This window comes from Nomascus leucogenys, chromosome 22a (assembly GCF_006542625.1).
Source record: "Nomascus leucogenys isolate Asia chromosome 22a, Asia_NLE_v1, whole genome shotgun sequence".
Taxonomy (NCBI): Eukaryota; Metazoa; Chordata; class Mammalia; order Primates; family Hylobatidae; genus Nomascus; species Nomascus leucogenys.
This window is the reverse complement of record NC_044402.1, coordinates 119,275,888-119,299,434: the sequence shown is the minus strand read 5'-3', so window position 1 is coordinate 119,299,434 and position 23,547 is coordinate 119,275,888. Positions and strand designations below refer to the sequence as shown.

The window sequence follows — 23,547 nt, the reverse complement described above, 5'->3', positions numbered from 1 at the left end:
TATACAATAACTAATTTAATCCTCATAACAGCCTTATGAGGCAAGTACTGTTATGATCTCCTTTTACAGGCTCAGATATAGCCACAATTAGGACAGCACAAACACACACTATCGTAGGACTTTGGTCCCTCCCCTGCCAGGCTCCTCAGGCCTCTATCCACCCATGTATCCACCCCCCGCTATCCAGATCACTCACAGCTGGGCTTGGCACTGCCCCTGGCCTGCCGTGCATGCCAGACTGTCATGCCGTCATTCTGAAGTCTGAAGTATCTTAGCTTCTTCCAGCTTTTGGATCTCACCTTGCGCATCGGCATGCCTTCCTGCATCAGCAGCAAGTCCTGATCAGTGGTCAGCTCTAGGTCAGGAAAAGCAGGGGTTAGGTAGCCAGCAGAGAGGGTAGCAGGCCCAGGGAGAGCTCTGGAACAAGGGTCCAGCCTCCTTCCCTTCCCTGAGCTGCACACTAAGGCCTCTTCCCCTGCAGGGGCCCCGGCACTCACGGTCTTGCAGCAGGGACGCCATCACCCACTGTTCCACCAGCTGGCACCAGATCACCTAAAGGAGCAATGAAGAGCAAAGGGCTCTAGGTGAATCTTGAAGTTAGTCTGTAGCTTATTTTTGCTTCTAATTTTGAGTTTAGTGACTCTGACACTTTAGATAGGTTTAGAAACCTGCCTCAAATCACGTAAGGATCAGAATTTAAACCAAGATATGTCTGATCCCAGAGCCTCCGCTATTTCCCACGGCTATCTTCAGAGAAGGCTAAACCAAAGATTCCGCCAAGCACCCCCTTCCTACCCAATAACCCACAGTCTACTAGTGCCACATTTTGCTCACTCCCCACCCTCTCATTATTAGGAACTAACATCTTGCTGGATTTCCCTTTCAGAAACTAGAATCTCTTCACACCCTAGCCTTCTCATTTCTAGGTGGAATCCTTTCAGCTTCCCTATTCTGGGAGTCCTCTCTATCTATGCTCCCACACAGACTGTCCAGCTCCTAAGGGGCTAGCGCAGACTTTCTTTTTCTTTCTTTTTTTTTTTTTTTGATACGGAGTGTCGCTCTGTCACCCAGGCTGGAGTGCAGTGGTGTGATCTCAGCTGCAACTGCAACTCCCAGTTCAAGCGATTCTCCTGCCTCAGCCTCCCGAGTAGCTGGGACTACAGGCATGTGCCACCACACCAGGCTAATTTTTTGTATTTTTAGTAGAGACGGGTTTTCACTGTGTTAGCCAGGATGGTCTCGATCTACTGACCTCGTGATCCACCCACCTCGGCCTCCCAAAGAGCTGTGATTACAGGCGTGAGCCACTGCACCCGGCCAGACTTTCTTTTTTCTCTTCGACAATACTTAGTTGTCTTCTTCTACCTTCACATGGTAAAGCATATTTTATACTTTTCCTTTACAGTTATTCTCACAGTTTTAATGGACCAAATAAGTTACACAAGTCTCAGAACTACATTTTCAAATTTTCTCTACCTACCAAAAAAGGGTACCTCTTTTAAGATATATGCTGTTGGCCGGGTGCGGTGGCTCACACCTGTAATCCCAGCAATTTGGGAGGCCGAGGCTGGTGGATCACCAGGTCAGGAGCTTGAGACCTGCCTGGCCAACATGGCAAAACCCCGTCTCTACTAGAAATACAAAAAAATTAGCTGGGCATGGTGGCAGGCACCTGTAATCCCAGCTACTTGGGAGGCTGAGGCAGGAGAATCGCTTGAACCTGGGTGGCAGAGGTTGGCAGTGAGCCAAGATCATGCCATGCACTCCAGCCTGGGTGACACAGTGAGACTCTGTCTCAATAAAAAGAGGAAAAAGGCTGGGTGTGGTGGCTCACGCCTATAATCTCAGCACTTTGGGAGGCCGAGGCAGGTGGATCACAAGGTCAGGAGATTGAGACCATCCTGGCTAAAACAGTGAAACCCCGTCTCTACTAAAAAAATACAAAAGGCTGGGCGCGGTGGCTCAAGCCTGTAATCCCAGCACTTTGGGAGGCCAAGGCGGGTGGATCACGAGTTCAGAAGTTCAAGACCAGCCTGGCCAACATAGTGAAACCCTGTCTCTACTAAAAATACAAAAAATTAGCCGGGTGTGGTGGTGTGCGCCTGTAATTCCAGCTACTCAGGAGGCTGAGGCAGGAGAATCGTGTGAACCTGGGAGGCAGAGGTTGCAGTGAGCCGAGATTATGCCATTGCACTCCAGCCTGGGCGACAGTGCGAGACACCGTCTAAAAAAAAAAAAAAAAAAAAAATATATATATATATATATATATATATATATATACAAAAAATTAGCCAGGTGTGGTGGTGGGCACCTGTAGTCCCAGCTACTCGGGAGGCTGAGGCAGGAGAATGGCATGAATCCAGGAGGCAGAGCTTGCAGTGAGCCGAGATAGCGCCACTGCACTCCAGCCTGGGCAACAGAGCGAGAGCAAGACTCCGTCTCAAAAAAAAAAAAAAAAAAAAAAAAGAAGAAGAAGAAGAAAAGATATATGCTGTGAAATATAGGACCTAGTTAAGTTGTCCTAGTAGCTGACAACAAACTTCCCTTGAAAAGGACTAGAAAATTTTATATGTGGCCACACTGATTCTAGCTATGCCCCTATAGAAATACTCAATTCTTGGCTGGGCACAGTGGCTCAAGCTGTAATCCCAGCACTTTGAGAGGTTGAAGAGGGAGGATTGCTTGGGCCCAGGAGTTCGAGACCAATGTGAGCAACATAGTGAGACCTCCATCTCTACAAAGAATTTTTTTAAATTAGCTGAGTGTGGTGGTGTACACCTGTGGTCCCAGCTACTTGGGAGGCTGAGGTGGGAGGCTCACTTGAGCCCAGGAGGTTGAGGCTGCAGTAAGCTGAGATTACACCACTGAGCTCCAGCCTGGGTGACAGAGCAAGACTGTCTCAAAAAGCAAAAATAAAAAAACAAAATTCTTGACCAGGTCATGCTGAAACTGACAAATCTCATAAAACATAAAGCTCTATGCTTTTCTGTAAGCAAATAACCTACATTTGAATAGAAATATGTTGTGTGTTTCTTTTTTTTAAAGGGTATCTCTACCTGAAAAATGTTATGTGCTTTTTTTTTTTTTTTTTTTTTTTGAGACGGAGTTTTGCTCTTATTACCCAGGCTGGAGTGCAATGGCACAATCTCGGCTCACTACAACCTCTACCTCCCGGGTTCAAGCGACTGTCCTGCCTCAGCCTCCCAAGTAGCTGGGATTACAGGCACCCATCACCACGCCCAGCTAATTTTTTGTATTTTTAATAGAGATGGGGTTTCACTATGTTGGCTAGGCTGGTCTCAAACACCTGACCTCAGGTGATCCGCCCGCCTCGACCTCCCAAAGTGCTGGGATTACAGGTATGAGCCACCTCACCCAGCCATGTTCCTTAATTTAAAAGTTTAAAATTTTGACAGTAGTGCACATCTTAAAAGAACTTTAAAAATTTGTAGAGCAATCATTCAGTTAGTGTTCCATTAAAACATCATGCAGTTAGTTCAACTCCCTATATTTTACAGATGAAAAAGCAGAAGTCCAGAAATGTGATGTGACTTGCCTAAGGTCACACAGCCTATTAGTGCCCTACGTCTCTTTTGTGGTAAGACCCTATAAAGTCACCTAGTAGGCCAGGCGCGGTGGCTCACGCTTGTAATCCCAGCACTTTGGGAGGCCGAAGAGGATCACGAGGTCAGGAGATCGAGACCACCATGAAATCCCGTCTCTACTAAAAATACAAAAAAATTAGCCGGGCGTGGTGGCGGGCGCCTGTAGTCCCAGCTACTCGGAGAGGCTGAGGCAGGAGAACGGCGTGAACCTGGGAGGCGGAGCTTGCAGTGAGCCGAGATTGCGCCACTGCACTCCAGCCTGGGCGACAGAGCGAGACTCTGTCTCAAAAAAAATAAAAAATAAAAAATAAAGTCACCTAGTAGTGACCTAGCCTTCAGGGAGAATGTGGGGGGTCACTGAAAATACAGCTTCCCTGAATACAAGACCTTGAGAAGACTTTCTTTTTTTTTGTTTTTGAGACGGAGTCTTGCTCTGTCGCCAGGCTGGAGTGCGATGGCACCATCTCAGCTCACTGCAACCTCTGCCTCCAAGGTTCAAGCAATTCTCCTGCCTCAGCCTCCTGAGTAGCTGGGATTACAGGTGTGAGCCACCACGCCTGGCTAATTTTTGTATTTTGAGTAGAGACAGAGTTTTGCCGTGTTGGCCAGGCTGGTCTCCAACTCCTGATCTCAGGTGATCCGCCCACCTTGGCCTCTCCAAGTGCTGTTACAGGCTTGAGCCACTGTGCCCCGCCTAGAGAAACCTCTCTAAATGGGTAGTAATGTATAGGTATCCAGAGTGAGAGGGGAAGGTTGAGAAGAAGTCTGTCAGGAAACAATTTCAGGAAGAAAAGATTTTGCTGGCTTAGGCTGAATGTGTGTGCCTGAAGGAGACCAGAAGAAACCTCTGTTGGACGAAGGGACCCAAAGTGTTTCCTGAGAGCCAGAAAATCATCTCTGCTTTTCTGAGTGGGGACGCAGTTTGGAATCTGAGGCTTACAGAAGCTATGTGAAGACTGAAGTAGAAAGTAACAGACCTGGCCGGAGGCAGTGGCTCATGCCTGTAATCCCAGCACTTTGGGAGGCCGAGGCGGGTGGATCACAAGGTCAAGAAATCGAGACCATCCTGGACAACATGGTGAAACCCTGTCTCTACTAAAAATACAAAAATTAGCTGGGCATGGTGGCTACTAGGGAGGCTGAGGCAGGAGAATCACTTGAACCCAGGAGGGAGAGGTTGCAATGAGCCAAGATCGCGCCACTGCACTCTAGCCTGGTGACAGAGCTAGACTCCGTCTCAAAAAAAAAAAGAAAAGAAAAGAAAAGAAAGTAACAGACCTCTCTTAAATTTCTTAGGTCTAGCAGGGTGTGGTGGCTCACGCCTGTAATCCCAGCACTTTGAGAGGCTGAGGCAGGTGGATCACTTGAGGTCAGGAGTTTGAGACCAGCCTCGCCAACATAGTGAAACCCCGTCTCTACTAAAAATACAAAAAGTAACTGGCTGTGGTGGTGCACACCTGTAATCCCAGCTACTCATGAGGCTGAGGCAGGAGAATCACTTGAACCCAGGAGGCAGAGGTTGCAGTGAGCCGAGATTGCACCACTACACTCCAGCCTGGGCGACGGAGTGAGACTCTGTCTCAAAAACAACAACAACAACAAAAATTTCTTAGGTCCTCAGACTCTAGGACAGTGAATTGGCCTGGGGCTGAAGTCTAATCTCTTTTGCCAACATCCTGGCTTATCTCCTATCTGATTTTAGCTCTCACCTCTGGGACATAGGGACGCTAGGATGCGGTGAACTTCAGGACTGCAAGAAGATTGCATTACCTTCCCTTATGCCTGTGTCCAGGAGCCTCACAATGATGCCCTGAAACAAAGGAAGCCTGAGAACAGAGCCCAAGTGCCTGAACACCCTTACTTTGGAGACTCCCTCCTCTCAAACCTGCCTTAGAAAATTATTTTTTCCCTCCTTTGTCCAATTCTTCTAAACCCAAAGCTTGGCCTTGTTCTTCCAATCCTTCTCCCATTCATGAATCACTATTTTAAAACTGTATTCACATAACTGACATGTGGTCATAAGAGGGCCAGTTTCAAATCAGGGAGCCATAGAAGGTCAGAGCTGGACTTCATTTTACAGAAAAGGAGCCCGAGGAGTAGAAAGGTTAGGTGACGTAAAAAGAATTAGTGCCAGAGTCATTTAATGAGTGACAGAACTGGAATTAGAGCCACGGTCCCTGGCCGGGCACGGTAGCTCACATCTGTAATCCCAGCACTTTGGGGGGCTGAGGTGGGCAGATCATGTAAGGTCAGGAGTTCGAGACCAGCCTGACCAACATGGTGAAACCCTGTCTCTACTAAAAATACAAAAATTACCGGGGAGTAGTGGTGCACACCTATAATCCCCGCTACTTGGGAGGCTGAGGCAGGAGAATTGCTTGAACCCGGGAGGCGGAGGCTGCAGTGAGCCGAGATGGCACCATTGCACTCCAGCCTGGGCAACAAAAGCGAAACTCCGTCTTGGGCGGGAGGTAAAAAAAAAAGAACTCAGGTCTCCATACAACCAGCTCAAGGATCTCACAATGACACTGCTCTTAGAAAGGGCCTTCTCTAGAAAACAGGTTGAAGCAAGGCTAGGAATCAATAAGGGACATAGATATTTTGTCTCTCCTCTCTATCACTTTCTGTTTCCTCTGTACTCTGAATAGTCTTGCTTTTCTTTGGTCTCATTTTCTTTATTTATTTCTATTTATTTATTTTTTTTTGAGATGGAATATCACTCTGTCGCCCAGGCTGGAGTGCAGTGGCATGATATTGGCTCACTGCAACCTCCACCTCATGGGTTCCAGTGATTCTCCTGCCTCAGCCTCCCAAGTAGCTGGGATTACAGGCGTGTGCCACCACGCCTGGCTAATTTTTTTTATTTTAGTAGAGATGGGGTTTCACTATGTTGGCCAGGCTGGTCTCGAACTCCTGACCTCAGATGATCCACCCGCCTCAGCCTCCCTAAGTGCTGGGGTTACAGGGGTGAGCCACCATGCCCAGCCTCTTTCATCTCATTTTCTTTCCTTTCCCCATCCCATGCCTGACCTGGTCCTTTTCCTTTCTTCCCAGTTCACTATAAAAATAATTTTTTAAAATTATTATTTGTTTTGTATGGAGATGGGGTCTCCCTGTGTAGCCCTAGTTTTAAACTCCTGGCCTCAAGCAATCCTCCTACCTGGGCTTCCCAAAGTGCTGGGATTACAGGCGTGAGCCATCATGCCCAGCCTCATCCCCACCTCTCTCTCTCTCTTAATCCTCTCTCTGTCTTCCTGTTTGCTCACCTAGGTCAAGTCTCTCCTCTTCTCTTCCTTCTCCTCATCCCTTCTCCCCATCACCTCTTCCAGTTGGTTCCCTCTTTTGACTCCACTAATTCGCAGTGGCTCTGATTCTCATCTCCTTTGAGAATTTTGAGACTGTGGTCCAGAAGGGAGGACACTTGGGTTCAGAACTCAGTAGCATGCGTGTCCCTCTGCTCAGCCTCACTTTTCTCTGTATCCTAGGAGACTGACCAAACAAACTGCCCAGACAATGTGAGTTAGAACCTAGGTATTCTAGGTCTTGCTGTTTCCTCTGGTGTCTCATGGTAGAATGGGAAGGATGCCCACAGCTGATACAGGTGCAATGAGAAGAGAAGGAACAAAGGGTTTGGGAGTGAGGGCACTGGGAAAAACACAGAGGATGATGTCTCAGAATAAGAAAGGTCGGTCTTAAATATTAACTCATGGACACATATATGGAGATCTTCAATGATATAGTAATTAACTCTCTAATACAGATACGAAAATAGAGACACAAAATGAGATGGGAAGTAGCCCAGAGCTGCAGAGCACCATTTGGTCCTCAATTTCTAAGAGACTTCATGTCACCTAGAGATGGACTTTGGCAGAATTACCAATGACACCAAGGAGATTATAGTGGGATTCAGGGTGTCTCAAGTCTCTCTGAGGGGCAAGAAAGAAGAGAATCATTTTGTCTACTCCCTTGCTTCTGAGAAGGATTATGCCTAACCTGGTTCATATAGAGGACAAAATGGCTCTGGTCACAGGTCACAGAATGTTGGAGCTTGAAGGTTCTTTTTTTTTTTTTTTGAGACAGAGTCTCGCTGTCGCCCAGGCTGGAGTGCAGTGATCTCAGCTCACTGCAGGCTCCGCCCCCCAGGGTTCACACTATTCTCCTGCCTCAGCCTCCCGAGTAGCTGGGACTACAGGCGCCCGCCACCTTGCCTGGCTAATTTTTTGTATTTTCAGTAGAGACGGGGTTTCACCATGTTAGCGAGGATGGTCTCGATCTCCTGACCTCGTGATCCACCCGCCTTGGCCTCCCAAAGTGCTGGGATTACAGGCGTGAGCCACTGCACCTGGCCAGTTCTTTTATAACACATCTAATCCAGACATTCCCAGTTACATCAATAGCCTCTAGAATGTCTTAAAATTGAGATCCTTAGCCCTACTCAAAAATCTACCAGATCAGAGTTACCCAGGGTGGGGCTCAATAATATATTTATTTTTAACAAGTACACTTGGTACACAGGCAAGTCTGGGAAACCCTAAACTCTCTCATATCACAGATCTGGAAGTTGTGGCTCCAGGTCCCGTAGCTAGTTAATAGCACAGGCAGAACTAGAAGTAGGTTTTCTTACCAACATAGCACTCTGGTGCACTAAGAAACTGCTCTGGCCCATGGAATAGGCAAAGAACTAAGGGACTTTCAAAACTCTCTCTATTACCAGGGATCTCTGATTCCCCATGGTTCTTGTCCAACCCCTATTTTGCAACCCTCAACAAACTGTTAATGAATCTATGCTAAAGCTTAGCTACTCCACTTTTTGCTTCCCTTATTGGGGGTGGAGCTCACCTCAGGAGTGGCTAGGGTTGGCACTTCTGGCCCTGCATAAGCTAAGAGGTACTTCATATAACGGGCGACTGACACAGCCAGGAGGAAAGCTGTAAGGATCAAGGAGGATAAGCTAGAGAGAACCAGGAGGTGGGAGCCCTGTAGAGCTGTTGGGATGAGGAAAGGAGTCTAGGGTACAATTTAACCAGGGTGGATAAGCATCTAGAGGGCAGAGGTAGGGACTCAGGAAAGACAGAGCTTAGAGCAGAGGCTAGTCAGAGCTTCCAGACCCTTACCGTGGGCAGGAGAGCAGAATAGCAGTCCTGTGTTTCCTGTGTCTGTGAGCTGTGCCTCCCGAGCTCTGCGATGCTGTGGGATCAGGCAGCCCAGCCTGGCTCCTTTTCTCTTTTGCTCCCCTTGCACTGGCTTGTTTCCTCCCCTCTTCTACAGCAGCTGGCTGCTGTGACTGGCGAGTTATAGCCGGAGGGAAGCAGTAAGAAGGGGAGAGGTGTGAGCTCTCTCCAGTCCAGCCCATCCAACTCTTAAAGGCCCAGGACACTGGTCAATGTGAGGGAGTAGTGGGGGTGGGGTGGGGAGAGAAGGATTAAGGGCACCACATCTCCAGGGAGGAGGAGCCTGGCTGCCCTTCATCTTGATGCCAGCCCTCATTGACCCCAATCCCGCAGTAGCTCTCAAAGTGAAGGGAGTGTCCTCAGTTGCAGTGCTCTGTGAATCACTGGTTTTCCTTCTGGTTCCTGCATGTAATACGGCTGTCTTTGCCCTTATTTAATCTGGCTCCTTTCCATAGTGTCTGTTTCCACTGGCCTGCTCCTGTATCTCTGAATCCTGCCTGCAGGGCACTCACTGTAGCTCTGTCCCACAGGAAAAGAAAGAAATAAGATGGGAAAAGAGGAAGATGAGGAGAAGGGGAGGACAGGAATGATGATAGAATGTAGAGGGACAGATAGGTTAGAATCTATGTATATTTTAGGCACTCATTAAATATTGAAAGAATGCATAGATGAATGTGTGAAACAGTTCATTTTTTTTTTAACATCCATTCATTCCTCCTACAAGCATTTGTTCAGTACCTCTGGGTTATAAGTCATAGCCCTCAGAATGGAGGTAGCACCTTCAGGACATACATGCATGTTTATAAAGATGTGTGCAGAGATGAAGCATAGGCTCAGAGGGGAACTGTGTGAAATGGTGTAATTTTGAGTGTGCTGACGTCTGGCTGACTATCATGGTTTCCACAAGCATCCCTCAACTGCCTAATATTTTACCATTAGTGATTATAGCTACATTTTTTAGTCCCATTAAAATAAAATCCTCCTAAGTGATTACTATAAAAGTCAGGATAGTGGTTACTGTTGGGAGGGGGAGGAATTGTGGTGAGATGGGATGCAGAGGGGGCTTCTGGCATAGCTAGCTAAACTCTATTTCTAGTTCTAAGTGCCAACAAGGGTCTTCACTTCATAATTTATTAAGCTATATATTCTCCTGATATACTTTTCTATATGTGTTTTTAAAGTTTTTTTTTAGGTCTCATTTAAAATATCATATATCTGTGTTAATTTTTGAAGGCTTAATGATTTTAAATATACATATACATATATATATATATATATATATATATATTTTTTTTTTTTTTTTTTTTTTTTTTTTTTTTTTTGAGATAAGAGTCTTGCTGTTGCCCAGGCTGGAGTGCAATGGTGTGATCTTGGCTTACTGCAACCTCCACCTCCCGGGTTCAAGCAATTCTCCTGTCTCAGCCTCCTGAGTAGCTGGGATTACAGGCGCATGCTACCACCCCCAGCTACTTTTTTTTTGTATTTTAGTAGAGACGGGGTTTCACCGTGTTGCCCAGGCTGGTCTTGAGCTCCTGAGCTCAGGCAATCCACCTGCCTCGGCCTCCCAAAGTGCTAGGATTACAGGCGTAAGCCACTGCACCCAGCCGATTATAAATAATATTTTTAAAAATTCAATCCTAAGGTCAAAGTAGATTTTAAATAATTTATACCTAGGTTTGGTTGTCTATATTCTTTACTGAGAGCAGGTTTTGATAGAAGAGTAGTAGTATGAAGGAAGGGGACGCATTAAGAGGGAGGCCATTCATGGGGAACAGGAAGACTGGGGGGCATCGTAGTTTAAACTGTGCTGATTTCAGATTTGACTTAATAGAGGCCCTGTTTTACATGCTTGTCTTGCTCTCCCATTTCTACTTCCCCAACATGGCCAGCTTATTTTTCCAAGCCTCACCTTCACAGTCCACACTCCTCTTCTACACCCCCAGATTATATACCATCTTTCTGAGTCACTATTTGCATCAATTTAATGCTGCCCAACCTCCTTCCCTCTTGGGTGATCTGTGAGGGGTGTTATCACTCATAGTGGATTTTCTGGGAGAGTCTAGATCTCAAATATTCTGTTTCAATGTTCTCATGAACACAACAGTATTATTCAGCCCATATGTTCTGATTTTTGGGGCAGGAACTTGGAGACTTTCACAGGTTAGTATGGTTCCAGAGTGCTAAGGCATGCCCACTGCAGGACTCTCATGAAACAGAGGGAGGGAGCAGACAGACAGGGCCTCCCGGGCACAGTAAATGTCCATCTGGTATGGTTATTCCTATTTCCACCATGATCCTGGCTGGCCCTTCTCCCACTGTTGTCTATTATTAACAGATCCAGAAACCTGATCAGGGCAGTAGCAGCAGAGGGACTTTCTGGGAACCATGCCCAGGAAAAGCCTAAAAGCCATAAACAGAAACGAAGCAGCAGCTGGTAAAGAAGACCTAAACATGGTACTCTCGCCCTGCCACCCAGGCCTGCCTAGACCTTCTTCCTGACATCCAGAGCAGATGCCACCCAATTAAATGTCTCCGCTTGTCAGGACACTCAGGCTGGAAAGTCCGAGATCAGTTCCCCAGACTATCCAACCAAACTACTCAAACTTCTGACATAAAGCCCAACTCCTTCCTGATCAAAAACACAACTCAAAACAGTAAATTCCATTTAAAAATCATCAATATAAGGCCAGGCACAGTGGCTCACACCTGTAATTCCAGCACTTTGGGAGGCCGAGGTGGGAGGACTGCTTGAGTCCAGAAGTTTCAGACCAGCCAGGGCAACACAGCAAGACTCTGTCTCTTAAAAAAAAAAATTAGGGCTGGGCACGGTGGTTCACGCCTGTAATCCCAGAACTTTGGGAGGCCGAGGTGGGCAGATGACGAGGTCAGGAGTTTGAGACCAGCCTGACCAACATGGTGAAACCCGATCTCAACTAAAATATAAAAATTAGCCAGGCATGGTGGCATGTGCCAGTAATCCCAGCTACTCAGGAGGAGGCTGAGGCAGGAGAATTGCTTGAACCCGGGAGGCAGAGGTTGCAGCGAGCCAAGATCGCAACACTGCACTCCAGCCTGGGCGACAGAGCAAGACTCTGTCTCAAAAAAAAAAAAAAAGGACTGGGCGCGGTGGCTCATGCCTGTAATCCCAGCACTTCAGGAGGCCGAGGCAGGTGGATCACTTGAAGTGAGGAGTTCGAGACCAGCCTGGTGCCTGGTCAACACGGTGAAACCTGGTCTCTACTAAAAATACTAAAATTAGCCAAGCATGGTGGTACATGCCTGTAATCCCAGCGACTCAGGAGGCTGAGGCAGGAGCATTGTTTGAACCTGGGAGGCAGAGGTTGCAGTGAGCTGAGACGGTGCCATTGCACTCCAGCCTGGGTGGGTGACAGAGCGAGATTGTGTCTCAAAAAAAAAAAAAAAAATGAAACCACCTGTAGAATTAAAAGCCAGGATATATAACTTCAAAAGACCAGAGAATACACATACATATATATATATATATATATATATATATATATATATATCCACTCCGCCATTCTAACAAAATTTAAAAGCAGAGTCCCAGTTCTGCTATTCAATTCTTTAAGTGGGCGTGGGGAGTGGGCAACAAGGTGGTATTAAAAAACCCAGAGAACAAGATGATGGAAAGTAGAATAAAAAATACAAATAGTATTTTACACCAAGAAAACTTTCAGAAAAGGTCATAAAACAAAATATAAGTATGTGCTATTGGTAAGAGTCATGTCTACAGGCTGGGCACGGTGGCTCATGCCTGTAATCCCAACACTTTTGGAGGCCAAGGCAGGCAGATCACTTGAGGCCAGGAGTTCGAGACTAGCCTGGCCAGCATTGTGAAACCCCATCTCTACTAAAAATAAAAAAAACAGCCGGGCATCATGGTGCATCCCTGTAAGGCCAACTACTCTGGAGGCTGAGGCAGGAGAATCACTTGAACACAGGAGGTAGAGGTTGCAGTGAGCCAAGTTCGTGCCACTGCCACTGCACTCCAGCCTGGGTGACAGAGCAAGACTTCTCCTTAAAAAAGAAAAAAAAAGAGTCACATCTACAAAAAGGTGTTACTAAAAAAAAAAAAGAAAAGGCCGGGCGGGGTGGCTCACGCCTGTAATCCCAGCACTTTGGGAGGCCAAGGCGGGTGGATCACTTGAGATCAGGAGTTCGAGACCAGCCTGACCAACATGGAGAAACCCCATCTCTACTAATAAATATAAAAAATTAGCCGGGCGTGGTGGTGCATGCCTCTAATCCCAGCTACTCGGGAGGCTGAGGCAGAAGAATCACTTGAACCTGGGAGGCGGAGGTTGCGGTGAGCTGAGATTGCACCATTGCACTCCAGCCTGGGCAACAAGAGTGAAACTCTGTCTCAGGAAAAAGAAAAAAAAAAAAGAAAAAAGTTCCAGCCTGGGCAACATAGCAAGACCTTGGCTCTACAAAAAAGTAAACACTCTCTTTTAGTCCCAGCTACTTGGGAGACTGAGATGGAAGGATCACTTGAGCCCAGGAGTTAGAGGCTTCAGTGAGCCACGATCATGCTACTGCACTCAAGCCTGGGCGACAGAGTGAGATTCTGTCTCAAAAAATTAAAATAAAATAAAATAAAATAAAATAAAATAAAAGTTGAAAGTTAAAGGAAAGTGGCTGTGTATGGTGGCTCACTCACGTCTGTAATCCCAGCACTTTGGGAGGCTGAGGTGGGCGGATCATGTAAGGCCAGGAGTTTGAGACCAGCCAGGCCAACAATGGTGAAATCCCCAGCTCTACAAAAAATAAAAAAATTAGCCGAACATGGTGGCACATGCCTGTAATCACAGATACTCGGGAGGCTGAGGCTCAAGAATTGCTTGAGGCCGGGCATGGTGGCTCACGCCTGTAATTCCAGTACTTTGGGAGGCCAAGAGGATCACAAGGTCAGGAGTTCGAGACCAGCCTGGCCAGCATGGAAAACCCCTCCCACCCCCCACAATCTCTACTAAAAATACAAAATTAGCTGGGAGTGGTGGCGCATGCCTGTAATCCCAGCTACTCAGGAGGCTGAGGCTGGAGAATTGCTTGAACCCAGGAGGTGGAGGTTGCGGTTAGCCAAGATCACGCCATTGCACTCCAGCTTGGGCAACGAGAGCAAAACTCTGTCTCAAAAAAAAAAAAAAAGAATTGCTTGAATTCGGTAGGCAGAGGTTGCAGTGAGCTGAGATCATGCCACTGCAGTCCAGCCTGTGTGACACAGCAAGACCCTCTCTCTCGAAAAAAAAAAAAAAGTTAAAGGAAGAACTCCAATTTTGTTCTTTTAAGATTGCCTTGGCCATGCACGGTGGCTCATGCCTATAATCGCAGCACTTTTGAAGCCCAAGAGTTTGAGACCAGCCTAGGCACATAGTAAGATTTTGTCTCTACAAAAAATAAAAATATGGCCGAATGCAGTGGCTCATGCCTGTAATCCCAGCACTTTGGGAGGCCGAGGTGGGTGGATTACAAAGTCAGCAGTTCAAGACCAGCCTGACCAAGATGGTGAAATCCTGTCTCTACTAAAAATACAACAAAAAAAATTAGCCAGGCATGGTGGCGGACACCTGTAATCCCAGCTACTCGGGAGACTGAGGCAGAGAATTCTTGAACCCGGGAGGTGGAGGTTGCAGTGAGCCGAGATCATGCCACTGCACTCCAGCCTGGGCAACAGAGCAAGACTCCGTCTCAAAATAAGTAAATAAATAAATAATAAATTAAAAAAATAAAAATAAAAATATTAGCTGACTGTGGTGGTGCACATTTGTAGTCCTAGCTACTTGGGAGACTGAGGTGGAAGAACTGTTTGAGCCCAGGAGGGTGAGGCTGCAGTGAGCCACGCACTCCAACATGGGTGACATGCACTGCACTGCACTCCAACATGGTTGACAGAGACCCTGTCTCAAAAAAAAAAAATATCCTCGGCTCTTCTGGCAAAATTTTAGAATCAGCTTACTAATTTTCAGAAAAATAAACCTGCTGGGATTTTACTTAGAACTGAGTTTAACAAGCAGATCAATTTGAGAGAATTGGCATCCTCATAGTATTTTTAATATTGTTTTCCAATCTATGGAGATGATATATTCCTTCAATTATATAGCTTTTTAATTTCTCTCCACAATGTTTCATTGTTTTCAATGTAAAGTTTCTGCACACGATTTGATATATCTATTTCTAGCTACTTGATTTCTTATGCTTTATAAACTATTTTTGAAATTTTACTTTCCATTTATTGTTGTATATGAAAACATATAATTGACTTTTTTGTTTTTTGAGACAAAGTCTCACTCTGTTGACCAAGCTGGAATGCAGTGGCGAGATCTCGGCTCACTGCAACCTCCACCTCCTGGGTTCAAGCGATTCTTCTGCCTCAGCCTCCCAAGTAGCTGGGACTACAGGCACGCGCCACCATGCCTAGCTAATTTTTGTATTTTTAGTAGAGACGGGGTTTCACTATTTTGGCCAGGCTGGTCTTGAACTCCTGACCTTGTGATCCTCCCGCCTTGGCCTCCCAAAGTGCTGAGATTACAGGCTTGAGCCACCGTGCCCGGCCATAATTGATCTTTTTTTTTTTTTTTTTTTTTTTTTTTGTATATTGACCTTATAGTCTGTGACCTTGCTAAATTCACTTATTAATATTATTATTATTATTTTTTGAGATGGAGTCTTGCTCTGTTGCCCAGGCTGGAGTGCGGTGGCGTGCTCTCGGCTCACTGCAACCTCTGCCTCCCGGGTACAAGCCTGCTTCAGCCTCCTGAGTAGCTGGGATTATAGGCACGTGCCACCACGCCCGGCTAATTTTTGTATTTTTAGTAGAGATGGGATTTCACCATGTTGGTCAGGCTGGTCTTGAACTCCTGACCTCGTGATCTGCCCACCTCGGCTTCCCAAAGTTCTGGGATTACAGGCGTGAGCCACCACGCCTGGCATCACTTATTACTTTTTAGGAGTTTGTAGGTTATTTCAGATTATCTACGTACACAGTGATGTTAGCAAATACCAAGGGGTTTTTTTTTTTCCTTTAAAATCTTTTTTTTTACTGGCTGATAAATGGAGGTGTGATAGTGGACAAATGTGTTTAATTCCTTGTCTCATAAATAATATAATATTTTATTGAGAAGTTTACTGTAGAGTTTTTGTTGATACTTTTTTTTCCCCCCTTTTTTTTTTTTTGAGACAGAGTCTCACTCTGTCACCTAGGCTAGAGCGCAGTGGCACAATCTCGGCTCACTGCAACCTCCACCTCCCAGGTTCAAGGGATTCTCCTGACTCAGCCACCTGAGTAGCTGAGGTTACAGGCACCCGCCACCACGCCTGGCTAACTTTTGTATTTTTAGTAGATCTGGGGTTTCACCATGTTGGCCAGGCTGGTCTCAAACTCCTCAGGTGATCTGCCTGCCTTGGCCTCCCAAAGTGTTGGGATTACAGGTGTGAGCCACTGCGCCCGGCCTGTAGACCTCTTGTCTGTATCTATCTAGATGATTGTGTGACTTTTCTCCTTTTATGTTGATATATGAATTGCATTGTATTTTTTTGAGATAGAGTCTCACTCTTGCATAGGCTGGAGTGCAGTGGCACAATCTTGGCTCACTGTAACCTCTGCCTCCCCGGTTCAAGTGATTCTCCTGCCTCAGCCTCCTGAGTAGCTGAAATTACAGGTGTGCACCACCACACCCAGCTAATTTTTGTGTTTTTAGTAGAGACAGGTTTTTACCACGTTGGCCAGGCTGGTCTCGAACTCCTGACCTCAAGTGATCCACCCGTCTTGGCCTCCCAAAGTGCTGGGATTACAGGCATGAGCCACTGCGCCTGGTAATTGATTTTCAAGTATTGAATCAATTTTCTGTTTTTGCAATAGATCCCAATTAGATCTAATGCATTATCATATATATATATATATATATATATATATATATATAATTTTTTTTTTTTTTTTTTTTTTTTTTTTTTGAGACAGAGTCTCGCTTTGTCGCCCAGGCTGGAGTGCAGTGGCGCAATCTCAGCTCACTGCAAGCTCCGCCTCCCGGGTTCACGCCATTCTCCTGCCTCAGCCTCTCCGAGTAGCTGGGACTGCAGGCGCCCGCCACCACGCCCGGCTAATTTTTTGTATTTTTTTTTTTTAGTAGAGACGGGGTTTCACCGTGGTCTCGATCTCCTGACCTCGTGATCCGCCCGCCTCGGCCTCCCAAAGTGCTGGGATTACAAGCGTGAGCCACCGCGCCTGGCCAATTTTTGTATTTTTAGTAGAGACGGGGTTTTCACATGTTGGCCAGACTGGTCTTGAACTCCTGGCTTTGAGTAATCCACCCGTCTCAGCCTCCCAAAGTGCTGGGATTATGGGTGTGAGCCACCACACCTGGCCAAGGTTATATATTTCTTATTTTATTATTTTTTATTTTATTTTTTTGAGACAGTCTTGCTGTTGCCCAGGCTGGAGTGCAGTGGCACAATCTCAGCTCACCGCAAGCTCTACCTCCCAGGTTCACGCCATTCTCCTGCCTCAGCCTCCTGAGTAGCTGGGACTACAGGTCCCCGCCACCACACCTGGCTAATTTTTTGTATTTTTTAGTAGAGACAGGGTTTGACTGTATTAGCCAGGATGGTCTCGATCTCCTGACCTCGTGATCCACCCGCCTTGGCCTCCCAGAGTACTGGGATTGCAGGCGTGAGCCACCGTGCCTGGCCATATATTTCTTTTTACTCACGGCACCCTCCAACTCCTGGGCTCAAGCAATCCTCTTGCCTCAGCCTCCCAAGTAGCTAGGACTACGGTCGGCTGCGCACGGTGGCTCATGTCTGTAATCCCGGCACTTTGAGAGGCTGAGGTGTGCGGATCACGAGGTCAGGAGTTTGAGACCAGCCTGGCCAATATGGAGAAACCCCGTTTCTACTAAAACACACACACACAAAAAAGTAGCCTGCCATGGTGGCATGCGCCTGTAATCCCAGCTACTTGAGAGGCTGAGGCAGAACTGCTTGAACCCAAGAGGCAGAGGTTGCAGTGAGCTGAGATCATGCCACTGCTCCAGCTGGGGCGGCAGAGCAAGACTTTGGTCCTGTTATGTTGTCCAAGCTAGTCTTGAACTCCTGCCCTCAAGTGATACTCCTACCCTGGCCTCTGAAAGTGTTGGGATTACAGGTGTGAGTCACTTACATCACGCCATCATTTGAATTTTCTTAGGGTCTTGCTGTAACCTAGACTGGAATTCAGTAGTGTGATGGTGGCTCACTGCAGTCTTGAGCTCCTAGGCTCAAGCAATCCCCCGACTTCAGTAGCTGGGACTACAGATGTGCATCACCATGCCTAACTTTCTAATTTTTTGGTGGAGACAGAGTCTCACTATGTGGCCCAGGCTGCTCTTGGCCTCAAGCAATCCTCCCACCTTTTCCTCCCAAAGTATTGGAATTACAGGCATGAACCACAGAACCCAGCTTTCCTTTTTTTTTGTCTCTGTCGCCCCGGCTGGAGTGCAGTGGCACAATCTCAGTTCACTGCAACCTCAGCCTGCCGTGTTCAAGCAATTCTCTTGCCTCAGCCTCCCAAGTAGCTGGGATTACAGGTGCCCGCCACCACGCCTGGCTATTTTTTGTATTTTCAGTAGAGATGGGGTTTCACCATATTGGCCTGGCTGGTCTCGACCTCCTGACCTCAAGTGATCCAACTGCCTTGGCCTCCCAAAGTGCTAGGATTACAGGCGAGAGCCACCCTACCCCGCTCCCAGCTTTATCACTTAACCAAAAATATTTTCTAGGCTGGGCAAGGTGGCTCATGCCTGTAATCCCAGCACTTTGGGAGGCCAAGGTGGGCAGATCACTTCAAGTCAGGAGTTCAAGACCAGCCTGGCCCACATGGTGAAACGTCTCTACTAAGAAAATACAAAAATTAGGTGGGTATGGTGGCATGTGCCTATAATCTCAGCTACTTAGGAGGCTGAAGCATAGAATCACTTGAACCCAGGACGCAGTGGTTTCAGTGAGCTGAGATCACGCCACTGCACTCCAGCCTGGGTAACAGAGACTCTTCCTCAAAAACATATGTATCTATATGTATAGATATAGATATATATGTATTTTTTTTCTAATTTCCTTTGTGATTTTTTTGACCCATGGGTTATTTAGAATCGTACTGCCTAAGTTTCAAACAGCTAGGGACTTTCTAGTTATTTTTCCCAGCTTACTCCCACTGTGATCAGAGAATATTGTATTAAATCTTTTGAAAATTTTTTGAGGCTTGATGGTCCAGCTATGATCAGTTCTGTTAAATGCTTAGGTGTAATTAAAAAGAATATGTATACTATTGGTTAAGAGTGCAGTGTTCTATGAATGTCAATTAAGCCAGGTATGTTAATTGTTATTCAAATTTTCTGCTTGTTGGACAGGCACAGTGGCTCATGCCTGTAATCCCAGCACTTTGGGAGGCTGAGGCTGGCAGATCACCTTAGGCCAGGAGTTCAAGAACAGCCTGGCCAACACAGCAAAACCCCGTCTCTACTAAAAATACAAAAATTAGCAGGATGTGGCGGCGGGCCGCTGTAATCCCAGATACTCAGGAGGCTGAGGCAGGAGAATTGCTTAAACCTGTGAGGCAGAGGTTGCAGTGAGCTGAGATCGTGCCATTGCACTCCAGCTTGGGCAACAAGAGTGAAACTCCGTTTCCCAAAAACAAAACAAAACAAACCAACAAATTTTCTGCTTGTTATATCTGCTTTTGAAATAAACATATCAAAATATTTTTCCAAAAATTACATTCCATAATGTATCAGGAAAGAAAAATATAATTTCATTCTAAGGTTTCCTATTCCAAATTTTTTCGAGTTTTTGAAAGCAACAACTTTGTATATCTCCCTTTTCCTAGCCTTTAAGCAGCAGGAACAATGAGCAGAGGAATAATATGTAGTTAGTAAGCAAGGCATACTCTGAAGGCTACCAATGCTGTTCCTATTTCACCAGTGAAACAGGCCACAGGCCCTCTAAGGCCCTTGAAAAAAGAACGTGGAAGCATAGGTCAGCTGTGTTCCACTGACAGCCAGGCGTGGAAACAATCCTGGAGATGTGCTCCAAGCCTTGAACTTGAGGAAATGAACATCAAAGTTCATAAGATGTTTCAAGCATTACCTTGTCACTATGGAAGTCTCTCCCTACACTGGCACTAAGTTCTGGCCAATATGGCCAGGAGTAAAGTTCTGTCCCAGTAAAACACACTTTTATCAGGTAAAGGGCATCATCCCCGCTCCCAGCCTCCCAAACAGCTTTTGTACCTCAGATGGAGATTCCCCAAAAAACACGTTCACAAAAGAACCACTACTGCCATCTTGGCAGGGCAGTGTGTGTGTGTGTGTGTGTGTGTGTGTGTGTGTTGTGTAGGTAGACAGAGGGTAGAAGCAGGCATGACAAGGATCACCTGACCAAAGTGCCTAGTTACCCATATACTGACAGAATAAAATCTCCAGTGTAAAGGAAAAATTATTTTTACAAAAACAGAAGCATGTTTTATTTCAATCCTGTTAAGGGAGAGGGATGGAAAACACAAAATAAGGGGAGGGGTCTCTTTATATAATACACACATCAGGATCAACTACAATGAATAATACCCATTCCACCCCTCCCCCACCAACTCCTATGTGGGTTCCAAGGCCAGCTGAGAATAGATGGGACAAGAATTAAGACACTTTGGCACAGTAACATGGCCAACGCACCGAAAGATGGAGAGAAGAGAATTTCCCAGGGAGCAAGGCCCTGGGCCTCAGCTGCTTCCCCAGTGGAGGGGGAATGAGAAAACTTTGGCTCAGCAGGAAGGCGGTTGTTAAAAATCTGGGTTACCTTAACTGGACTCTCCAGATCGCAGACTACAGGCTGAATAGAGTCAAGATGTCTATCCAATCCATTCTGTTCTCTGCTTTCTCTAAGATCACTTCACTTCAGGCTTGCCATTATTGAGGGTTGGCCTGCTTCTCCTCTTCATCTTGGAAGGCAGGGGGAGTAAGTGCTTATTCTGCCCTTCCTGTATCTAAGCCACTTAATTACTATTTTCTCGGCTCTAAAGAGACAGAAGCCAACTAACAAGTCCGGCTCTCTTTGTGAAAGTCGGCTTGAAAGAGCCCTTGTGTTGGCAAAACTGCCTCTGCAAATGGTTTTTTTTTTTTTTTTTTTTGAGCCTGCCCCTTATAGACCCTCCCCAAACTTGTTCAGACACCTCAACTGTGTGAGATGTGGGCAGAAAAGACTCGGTCCCTCTCCAGAGTTGGATTAAGCAATCCCATCTTTGATTGGAGATGGGGATGAGAAAGCAGGTGCTAGCAGGGGAAAGGACTGGGGAAAGCAAGGCAGTTTACACTAGGTTGCAGATTCAAGCCTGTGGATCGTGAAGAGCCACCTAAGCTCCAGAGAAGAGGAAATCTCTGACATGATATGAACAAGTGAGTATTTTAGCGGCAACCCTGTAATTCCCATAGACCAAAAGAGAATGTGTCAAAAAAAAAAAAAAAAAAAAGACTGAGTGAGCAGAACCCAGACCCCCATCTTCAAACTGAATAAAATTAATTCATATACCTAATACTGCTCAAGTACAATCATGAAGACAGATGGAGCTGCTGAAATTCATACTAAAACAAAGAAAAGCATCAAGTGGACTGTCACCTTAATCCCAAGCACCTCCCTTTTAGAGTTATCGAGAAAATATCTGTGAAAACTTGGATTGAAGGTGAGGTCCACCACCGCCCCTTGTCCCCCAATACAATACCCTTCCAAGACAGCCTGATGAATTAAGACGTCTGTTTTAAGTTTAACAGAAGGGAAGTTCAAAAAGGGAAAGCACTGAGATTTGGGAACACTAGCAGCTAAAGCCAGAAACAAGGTTAAGGTCCTTGTGGCATTCTGGACTGGGAGTAGAATGGGAGAAGGAAGGGAAACAGGTGGTGGGTTCCTGCTGTCCTCTGGCTTTACATCTTTCCCCTGCCCTCCCATTTCTCCCAACAGCTTGATGCAGCTATTGGCCTGCCAGAGGGGATGTAATGCCCAGACCAACTTTTTATTGAGCTTATGCAGCTAACAGACTTGTAAACAGTGCCAATTGACAAAGTTTTGCTGAATATTACAGCTTGTGCCCACTAAACACACCTCTCTCTGAGATTAAAAACAAAAAAACCAAAGTAAACAAACACTGAGAGAGAATGAAGAGACACATCTTGAGTCTTCTAGGAAGGCAAAATAAAAAACGCCACATGGCTTGGTCCCAGGCGTTCACCATGCCTAGAGTGCTGCTGCTATCACCACTGTCTCCCCTCCCTGCCAGTGGCTAGGTAGAGGTAGGGGAGAAGGGTCATCTTGGACATGCTGCAAATACAGCATTTGCTGGTGTTGACACCCTCCTGGGGCTGTGGTGGCAGACTGCTGTGTCAGGAGCCCATTTCCTGGGAGTAGCAGAGGGAGCCCAGGTCCTCAAGACAGCCTGAGATGGCAGCCCATACACCTCAGCAGGGGTACCTTGCCCCTTTTCTCCAGTGCGGTTCAGCATTGAGGTTGTCTATTCCCAGTCGGTGATAAAACCTGAGCTGTTTTTCTCATAGGTTGCCCCTCCTTTCCCCAACTTGGGGGAGTAGTGGGAGGGAACAGGGAAGGATCACTGAGGGGGCAGGGGGATACCCCGGGGATCGGTGACCTGGCCCTCTTGCAGGTTCTTCACCAGTTGTGCAAGCCAGCGTTTCGTGGTGGTGTCATCTTTTAGCACCTGGGCGAAGGTTGTGTCTTTCAGCTGGTCAGGGAGGCACTGCCTGAGTGCTTCACGTGCCCTACATCAGAAACAAACAAACCAACCAGGGAGACCAACAAATAAACCCGCATTTTGTGGACAGGGAAGAGCCCCCTTCTTAGACATAAATATTTAGAATACTGTGAATCTATGGCTCCTTAAGAAGCCATTAAAATTCTCTAAAGCTGTATTAGGCATAGGCTCAGAGATCTCCAAAATCTGTATCCACAAACATTTTCTGAATGATGCCCCAATGTAGAATTTCATGAAAAAGCAAAATTAAAAGGTTCAATAGTTTACTTCCATTCAAACAGCTTTCTGATTTATTAAATACTGTCAAAATACTCATGTTAGAAATATATGGATTATGGCAAGTAAAATATTTCAAAAATCAGTACATTAACAAGGATAGCATCAAACTTATGATAACTTAATGAATTTTAATTCTATACTAAGTTATCAATTTGTGTCTTTACAGAAATTGCTTCAGTTTTATGGTTAAAAACCTTAATAAGAGATGAGCAGTGAAAACAAAACTATGGTAGCAGTATTATCAGATGAACTTTTAAACGTTTCATTTTCTTTGAAAAGATGACCAGCAGAAAGTCAAATCTGAAAACCTAAAAAAGGTAAATGTTAACTATGTATAGAGCTATTTTAAACAAAGTTATAGTTTTTGCACTCAGACTAGTTTTCTTTGTACAAGTAGAATTTTAAATAAACACATTTTTAAACTTTGGTGAAAACAAGAACCACTGAAGAACAGGATAAAATGGTCACCAAACAGGTAGGGCTTGAATAAACTCAGTGGCAGGAGACTGAGTTCACATTAAATCAAATCAAGCTAGCTCTGTTCCCAGGAACACAGAAATCGCTCCATTATGTGGTTTAGCAGAATATGAGCAAGTTGCTTTCAGCATGAATTATGGATTTACAAAGCAAAAGGTCAAACATTTCTAAAATGCATTATATCTACAATGTATGATTTCTGGCAGAAAGATTA

At 45.9% G+C, this 23,547-nt stretch overlaps 2 protein-coding genes across 9 annotated transcripts in view; both read right to left on the bottom strand.

Annotated features, from left to right (window-relative positions):
* Nucleotides 1-10,061, bottom strand: part of PLCD4 (phospholipase C delta 4) — a 31,942-nt gene extending 21,881 nt beyond the window's left edge. For 3 of the 5 annotated variants that reach the window (XM_030804231.1, XM_030804232.1, XM_030804235.1), the window contains exons 1-3: nucleotides 8,720-10,061; nucleotides 498-552; nucleotides 197-355 (exon numbers count right to left, since the gene is read on the bottom strand). In XM_030804231.1, the coding sequence (XP_030660091.1) occupies nucleotides 197-355; nucleotides 498-519 (181 nt within the window). In that variant the 5' untranslated portion in view covers nucleotides 520-552; nucleotides 8,720-10,061. The remainder of the gene's footprint in view (nucleotides 1-196; nucleotides 356-497; nucleotides 553-8,719) is intronic. The other 2 variants (XM_030804233.1, XM_030804234.1) reach the window with 1 other exon arrangement.
* A 10,199-nt stretch (nucleotides 10,062-20,260) lies between these two features.
* CNOT9 (CCR4-NOT transcription complex subunit 9) overlaps nucleotides 20,261-23,547 on the bottom strand; it is a 29,014-nt gene continuing 25,727 nt past the window's right edge. For 2 of the 4 annotated variants that reach the window (XM_004092032.2, XM_030803055.1), the window contains one exon: nucleotides 20,261-23,164. In XM_004092032.2, the coding sequence (XP_004092080.1) occupies nucleotides 23,119-23,164 (46 nt within the window). In that variant the 3' untranslated portion in view covers nucleotides 20,261-23,118. The remainder of the gene's footprint in view (nucleotides 23,165-23,547) is intronic. The other 2 variants (XM_012501750.2, XM_030803053.1) reach the window with 1 other exon arrangement.